General features: G+C 40.6%; 1 protein-coding gene across 2 annotated transcripts in view; it reads left to right on the top strand.

Moving 5' to 3' along the window:
* The window catches only part of LOC108577102, a 21,914-nt gene extending 15,813 nt beyond the window's left edge, over positions 1 to 6,101 (top strand). For both annotated transcript variants that reach the window (XM_017940201.1, XM_017940200.1), the window contains exons 2-4: positions 4 to 2,975; positions 4,866 to 5,151; positions 5,790 to 6,101. In XM_017940201.1, the coding sequence (XP_017795690.1) occupies positions 645 to 2,975; positions 4,866 to 5,151; positions 5,790 to 5,968 (2,796 nt within the window). In that variant the 5' untranslated portion in view covers positions 4 to 644 and the 3' untranslated portion in view covers positions 5,969 to 6,101. The remainder of the gene's footprint in view (positions 1 to 3; positions 2,976 to 4,865; positions 5,152 to 5,789) is intronic.
* The last annotated feature ends 1,895 nt before the right edge of the window (positions 6,102 to 7,996 follow it).

The following is a 7,996-nucleotide window of genomic DNA, read 5'->3' as shown; positions in this document are numbered from 1 at the left end:
CAGAATACACTGCAAGAGCCGAAGCAGTACCGTTCGCCGTATGGGTGCCTGGGTTGACGATCGTTTCGCGGAGGAGGAGGTCCCGATTAACCAGGGCCCGAGAAGAAGGAGGAAAGCTTCCCGCATCCTGGGCCACGTTTGCGATGGTGGCGATCCAGGTGCGATATATCAGCGCACCTCGAGGAACTTTAAGAATTCGTCCAGGTCGTCACTGTTGCCATTACGCCGTCAGTTCACCAGACAGCTCTACGAGTGGCCGTGCTTACCGTTGTTTAAGTCAAGGACGAAACTAGATCAGTTTTGAATCGGTCGACACGATCACGCGGTCGCGTTTGTGCTGTGTAACTTTTTTTATAGCGGTGCGTGGGTTTTTCTGTGCTGCAGGGGCGAAAAAGGAGAAAGAGAAGAGAATAGGAAGCAAAAAGGGGAAACGAAACCGGGAAATATAATTGATCTTATTGTACAGAGAGATTAATCGAACGAGAAGGTAAAAAAACTACTAAATCAAGATCGACATAGACAAAGAGAAAAACAGAGAGAGAAAGAAAAGAAAAGAAAAAAAGAGTTTCTCGATGTCGTTACGTTAGCTTCACGAGGACTGCGCTTAAAGTAGCGGGTTCCTCCTTATTCTCGGCATCATCAACATGGCCGAGTGGGCCAAGTTCAACGGTGAGGAGAAGCTGACTGAATCGAGTAGGACGATCGGTACGAGCAGCGGTAGCAAAGAGGACGACCTTATCGGGGGGTTACACGACGATCTGAGGAACGGGAAAGTGGGTCCACCTCGTAAGAGCGACGAGGAGCTGTTAATCGAAAAGAAGCGTTCTTCCGCGAACAGAACCCCTCAGGATACATTACGGAATACAGAGTTGCGAAAGGACAACGATACAACATCCACGGAGTTAAATTCTATAATAAAAAGTGCCACCTGGTTGAGGAAAAGCTCGGACCAGATTGAAATCTTGCCGCAGGAGCAATCGGAAGCGTTGAAAGATCAAAGTTACGAGAATGACGTGGCGATCGAGAAGGACGAAGAGGAGGGACCTTGTCTGGAGAAGACGTTCGACGGATACGACGAGCCTGGCTCGCGAATCCGTCACGAGGCAAGACTGGAACTGAACGAATTGTCGCGGAACTCGTTGTTGAAGTTGCAGAACAGCCCGTACAAGGAGAATGTTTCCAGCCCGGCGAAACGGACGTTCATGGAGAGGAGTTCGTTGATCCTGCCGACGAAGAATCATTCACCATCGAGGAAGAGCACTGTCGACGAGCTGGTCAATGGGAAATCACCACGGGAGGACAAGCAACAGCATCACGTGCAGTTCAATAAAGATTCAAAGATCCAACAGACGCAAGAGGAGAAACCGTTGTCTAGCCCGTCGATCCCTCCGTCGACCAGCAACAGTTCTGACAATAATTCCAGTTTAGGGCATTTGTGCGAGGCGACGCCCCCCGACGGTGGTTGGGGTTGGGTGGTCGTGGCGGCTTCCTTCATGGTTAATTTGATAGCTGACGGTATCACGTTCTCATTTGGCGTGATCTACGTAGAGTTCCTTAATTATTTCGGCGGGGGCAAGTCGAAGACAGCTTGGATTGGCAGCTTGTTCATGGCGATGCCACTGTTATCGGGGCCAGTAGCTAGCTTCCTGACGGATAGGTATGGCTGTCGTAGAGTCACCATCGCGGGAAGTATCTTGGCCACGGCAGGCTTCGTTATAAGCTCGTATGCCAACTCGATGGGGGTATTAATATTCACCTTCGGGGTTCTAGCTGGCTTCGGCTTGTCCTTGTGTTTCGTGGCAGCGGTAGTCATAGTCGCTTACTATTTCGACAAGAGGAGATCTTTCGCAACGGGCTTGTCTGTATGCGGAAGTGGCATAGGAACGTTCATTTTCGCGCCGGTCACACAATACTTGCTCGCCGAATACGGTTGGCGGGGTACCACGTTGATTTTGGCCGGTTTATTCTTGAATTTGGCTGTCTGCGGTTGTCTGATGAGGGATCTGAAATGGACTACGATCAGGGCGAGGGCTAAGACCGAGGAGAGGCGGAAGAATCGTGAGAAGAAGAGGAGCAGGATACAAAGCTCCAGCATGGACTCGTTCTCCGCGAACAGCTCGTTGAACACTCTTACGATCATGGAGAATCTTCGTATCCAGGAGGGAGAGGAGGATGGCGAGAAGCTGTTTTCCAGTCTGGTAAGCTTGCCGACGTTCGTCAAGAACGGCGAGAAGGTCCCTCTGGAGGTGTTGGAACTGCTCAGCTCTCGCAAGGACGTCTACAACGTGTTGCTGCAAAATTACCCGAGTCTGTTGATCTCTTCGAGAAGTTTGAGCAGTTCGGTTCAGTTCCACGACCAGGTCAGCACACCGTCAGCGATGTTCGTGCACATGCCGAGCTCGTTGTCCGAGCTGAAAACCGAGGAGAACAAGCGGAAAGAGCAGAAGGCCAAGGACAAGAACAAGGTATTGCGTAGCGTCGAGCAAACGTTCCAGCAGCAGACCGACGCAGGCTGGAGATTGTGGCGATTGAAGAAGAGCAATCTGGACAGTTCGGCGAGGAGATCAAGCACCCTCGAACATTCCAGGAGGCTACCCACTGCCTATCTGAAAGATGTTAGAGTGCACAGACACAGCCTTACGTACAGGGGCGCTATGTTGAATATAAATCGATATCGGCTCAGAGCCTCCAGTTGTCCGGATATTTATAGGAACTCGATGACTACCATGGCAGAAACGAAGCTTGTCTGGTATGCCGGTCTATGGGAATTTTGGGATCTTGTAGTGGATATGCTTGATTTTTCTCATTTTGCCGATTCTCGTTTCTTGCTGTTCGCCATCAGCAATTTTCTCCTGCACACTTGGTACGACGTACCCTACGTTTACCTGACAGACAACGCGATCGAGATGGGCTTCAGTGAAACCGATGCTTCTATTCTGATATCGGTGATTGGGATAAGCAACATGTGTGGCGAGGTAAGGATAATTTATATACGTAATATTTAAACAAGGTTTAGCCAAACTTTAAGAGTACGTTAACGAATTTAATTTCTTTTTTATTTTATCTTATCTTATCTTATTTTATCTTATTAGCAATCAGAATAATAAATTTTTATGAGCTAATTTGCTGGCTTGAGTACTGTTTCCAGCACCTCTTAAAGCGTGATGAGAACTCGCCCATTGACGAGTTCTCCTTAACCATTAATTAGGTCTGCTGGTCATGGATTTAATTTTACAATACCGTTTAACTCTCAGTAACCGATGAGATAAAATAGTAATATACATTTCATTTAAATAATTCTGTAATTTAATTTAATTTACTATTATATTAATTTCCTACATCGATACGGAAAGATGAAATGAATTTACTCGTTCTTACTAATTCAGCTTCTGCAAATCACCTAGAGTTAATCATTATCCGAACGTCAAACGGTCATTATTAATTGTGTTTCCATGTCAATTTATCTACTGAAAACATTATTGCACGCTGTATGACGTTTATTGATTTATCTCGACCACTTGTGGATCGAATAATTCCAAACAATTGAACATATTTTTCTTCCCATTTCCCGTTACATTTAATCACACTCTTGTATGTAGTAATAATTGTCATGACGAAAATGTAACAACCGTACCCTCATTAACGTGAAAATCTAACAATGCCAGCGCGTAATATACTCGGTGTGTTGCTTAATGTTGTCGCGTCACTTCGTCGATATGTCGATAATTCCAAATATCGATGTTTATTGTCCAACGGTTTCTCCTTTGCACCATTACTTTGTTCCTTTATGTGTTCCGATATTAGTTCGCCTCACTGGCATTTATCGTTCAATAAAGAATGGTTATTTCCACCTACTGATTCAGCGAGACATCATTCTTAAAAGGGTTGCTCCACTTTGCCACTTAAATTTCTGAAAATTTAGATGACATAATCGCTTTTTAACCTTATACGGTTTCACTGTGAACTTTAAGCAACATTCTATAGGTATTGTTCCTTTAAGCTTGTAAAAACGTCTCGTATTAATCCATCACGTGTCATAATCTATATCGATTACCTCGAATCACATAGGTAGGTATGTTTGAAAATTTTTGTAATATTTAAAATCCTAACTTTGTGTAAAATAAATGTAACATAGTTTTATTACAAATAACGTCACAATTATAACTTTCTTACTTGCAATCTTATTCTTGATGATTACGAAAATGTCAAATATTATCTTTGAAAGCCTTTGGCTTAAATGAGTGACATGACTGGTTTGCCTATACACACACACACACGATCGAACGTTTTTGTTAAACCGGAAAGCTTCTTAAAGGCCCGTATTATGTCAATTCCGTCTTAGGCGTTGTGTGACGCGATAGGTTAGTTCCTTTCACCTTCCCTGATCTCATTTGTTCGTAAAACTCTATTTGACCCTGAGCTTGCGACACGCAAGGGTTGCGTCAGATTTGAATTTTTTTAAATTACCATTGGAATAATTCTGAAAAAAGTTCGCCGTCACCTAACAATTCCATAAAACGAAACGCATATGGGATATGTAGAAAATAAAAATTTTTAGAAAACATTTGGTTTTACACAAACATTCTCTCTTCGTTAAACTTCATTCGTTCGCTTTTACAATTTTTAACAGTTTTGTTTTTTTTAACTCACAATTTCTATAAAACATAAAATAGATCTTTTCATAAGTGAACATCAATGCCTTCTAGTTTTTAAAAGTGTGAAAGAAGAGTTTGTTGTACTCAAGATTGATGTTTTTGTTGCATCCATATATACATATATCGCAAGATTAGATTAGATTAGATTTCAAGAATAGATTAAAATATTCCACGACTGTTGTTGTGCTAAAAATTGATAATTTTTTCCAGATTCTTCTTGGTTGGGCAGGCGACAGAGCATGGGTAAACGCGTCCATGGTATATGCAGTATGCATGGCTATCTGTGGCGCGGTCACAGCTTTAATACCCATGGTAGTTGGCGATTATTATTCTTTATGCGCGATCTGTGGCGCTTTTGGATTATTCGTCGGGGCGAACTACAGTCTTACCAGCATCATCCTTGTTGAATTGATCACGTTGGAGAGATTCACGAACGCTTACGGTCTCCTGCTTTTGGTTCAGGGTGTTGCTAATCTTATGGGCCCTCCGCTGGCTGGTAAGGGGAAACTCTCGTATATGCCCCGGGAAACAGAATTCCTAATATACTAGACTATTTATAATCCCAGATATATAGATGGAACATACGTCAGTTAATTAGTTAGTCCATTTTAACGCTAGAATTACCGATGATCGAGGTACATTTATTTTTACCTATCTATTGAAACAACGGGCTTCCCATAAAATAAGTATAACACAAGGGATATTTTCCTTAAATAAGATTTTATGTAAGACACAGAATATTTTTCCTCAGAAACTGCAAAAAAAGATACACCATCGTAATTTTTTAACTCAGTTCTAAACTTCTGTCAGAGGCTTTATACTTCAAAATGCATTGTTAGAAATTGGTGAAATGATTATACATATATATTGTTGCTTAATAACATTATCATAGAGGAAAGATTAGAGGGTAGTATATTGAATTATGAGTGGCTCTACTGTCCACGGTAATTCGAGAGTTCTTTGTGAATTAATACGATCGTAATGGCTTTGAAGATCAGATGGAGCGTCGCGTAATTACGGTCGAAGTTCCATTGTTTCGCAACCGAGAAAATTCGGACGGAACGCCAACCCTTTCTATGAACCCTTTCTCTGAAGATCTAGAAGAGCGCTCGAAACGTGTTTTCATTGTTTCAGGATGGCTTTACGATATCACGGGGTCATACGATCTGTCGTTTTATTTGGCCGGTTTCTTCATCGCGTTGAGTGGAGCGTTATTACTGCCGATGCCTTTAATTAGCCTCTATCGAAAATACTCGAACGGATCACGGAAGGAAGAAACGGAGGAAGATTTTGCGAACATGAGCAGGGTATAAAAACGGATGGAGGCAACGCCGTCGATCATTATCGAAGGGAAAGAAAAGCTACGATCACCGATATGCTCGATGTATTTATCGATATCCAACGGAATTTAATGGAATAACACTTCCAACCAAAAGGAATTGCAATTAGCAGCGCTGTGCAATTAGTTTTACAGCGGTATCTTTTTCTCGCGTTTGCGCTGAACTATTAGTCGCGTGTTTTACATTCAATTAAACGTTTGTGGTTCCTTCGTAGAATAGCACACGTGCGAGCTAATTAAAAGAAAAAGTTCCGCACGTGAAGTGATTTATCCGAAAAGAAAAAGAAATAACGTTTTTTGAAGGTAATCTTATTTCATTAAGGATTTTATATCCTTTAAGTTCTGTGTGTGTTCGAACGATTGAAGATCCATCTACGATTTACAAGGAGGCAAGATCAACTGTCGATAAAAGATGTCCAAAGATAATGTTCTGAAAACGAAAAAAAAAAAAGACAAAAGAAAGATTTATATCGATATGTAAATTGTGATGAAATAGCGGATAGATGAATTCCAAATGCGCGATCATCATTTGCAATTGACATTTCATGGTATTTACGAAAATCTCATATTCACTTTATACTCTGCAGACTCCATAATCATGCTAGCAATCGTGTTACGATAGAGTTTGGGGAAAAATGTTCCCATTCTCTTGGAATTTCAAGCACTGTAACTGATTAAAACCGAGAAAAATGTAACGAGGAACAGAAATTTACGATTAGTCATAGACTATACTGCAATAAAATAATGTAAATCAAGGTAAGATGAAGCTTGCTTTAGCAATCAAGCGCATACACTTCACGAATGGGCTTCAACATTGAGTGTGATCGATAATTAAGAAAAGTTTGAATCTCAGGATAATAGACAAATGATGGAAAGTGATAATTTGATGAACGTTCAGCCAAAGTCTTATTCCCCTAGGGTAAATGATTCGTCTTGTACTTTTTCACGATACGTTCTCAAGGAAAAAGAAAGAGAAAAAAAACAAAGCGTTCCTTTCGGTGTAAATTTTTCATTCTATTACGCGTAAAACATTTGACAAGTTATTTGAACATAACGCCAAAGATATTATTGTAAATATGCGTCGTGCGAGATAATATTCTCGGGATATAACATCAAACATGTATTCTTAGTCAAAATATTTTCATCGTTATATTGATTTCACCGTTAATTATTTTTGTGTCATGCATGCAATATAGTATGTACTTTGTGTTAGTCCCTTCAGTCGAATAAAGACAAAAAGTGAGATTAATCGAGTAACAAGCATAACAATGCTCGATTAGCTGTTACAATTTAGTTTCCATTTCATTCTTTCAGTCTTTTCTGTGATGATGAATCTGAATTTTAAGAGCTTTCCAAGCTACAAATAGATCAATACCTCCGTTCCCATAGCGTGTGCGTGCGTGCGTGTACATTAATTCTAACGATGCATTTCCAGTTTATTTGCACTGCTATTATATGTTCATCTTAAGTGACGTGGAGCAATACGATATAGCATAACGACATCATACAGTCATACAGGGATATTGTAACTGTCATTCTTCCTCAATCGACGTAACTTATCTATTAAGATGTTAACTATCGCAAAATTGAAGGATTACAACTTTTCAAATCGTTACTTTAGTCTTTCGATCGAGTACCGTAACGGTAAATCGAAGATATTTAAATTACAATTCCTAAGAAAAGAAAGAAAAAAAAATCGAAGTGCATGTAATATCTCCATAAAAGCAATTTTTCTATGGAAAAATCGTTCGTGCATTCAGACGAGTTACTTTCAGAATTTTTACTTAGAGAATACACTTATGACTGTACGAGGCCTTCTTACGAGGAAATTCAAAAGTATTTTCTTCGTACAAATAAGGCACATTTTGCCACTCGGTAATAATTTATTCTTTTATCGTGGTACAATAACTAGTTCTACAGTGCGTGTGCTCGCGTTATGGTAGCGTGATTATACATACGCGACCTTACGAAATGTATAATGTAATATTTTATTATGAAAACA

This window comes from Habropoda laboriosa, unplaced genomic scaffold (genome assembly GCF_001263275.1).
Source record: "Habropoda laboriosa isolate 0110345459 unplaced genomic scaffold, ASM126327v1 scaffold486, whole genome shotgun sequence".
Lineage (NCBI taxonomy): Eukaryota > Metazoa > Arthropoda > Insecta > Hymenoptera > Apidae > Habropoda > Habropoda laboriosa.
This window is presented reverse-complemented; position numbering and strand designations above follow the sequence as displayed.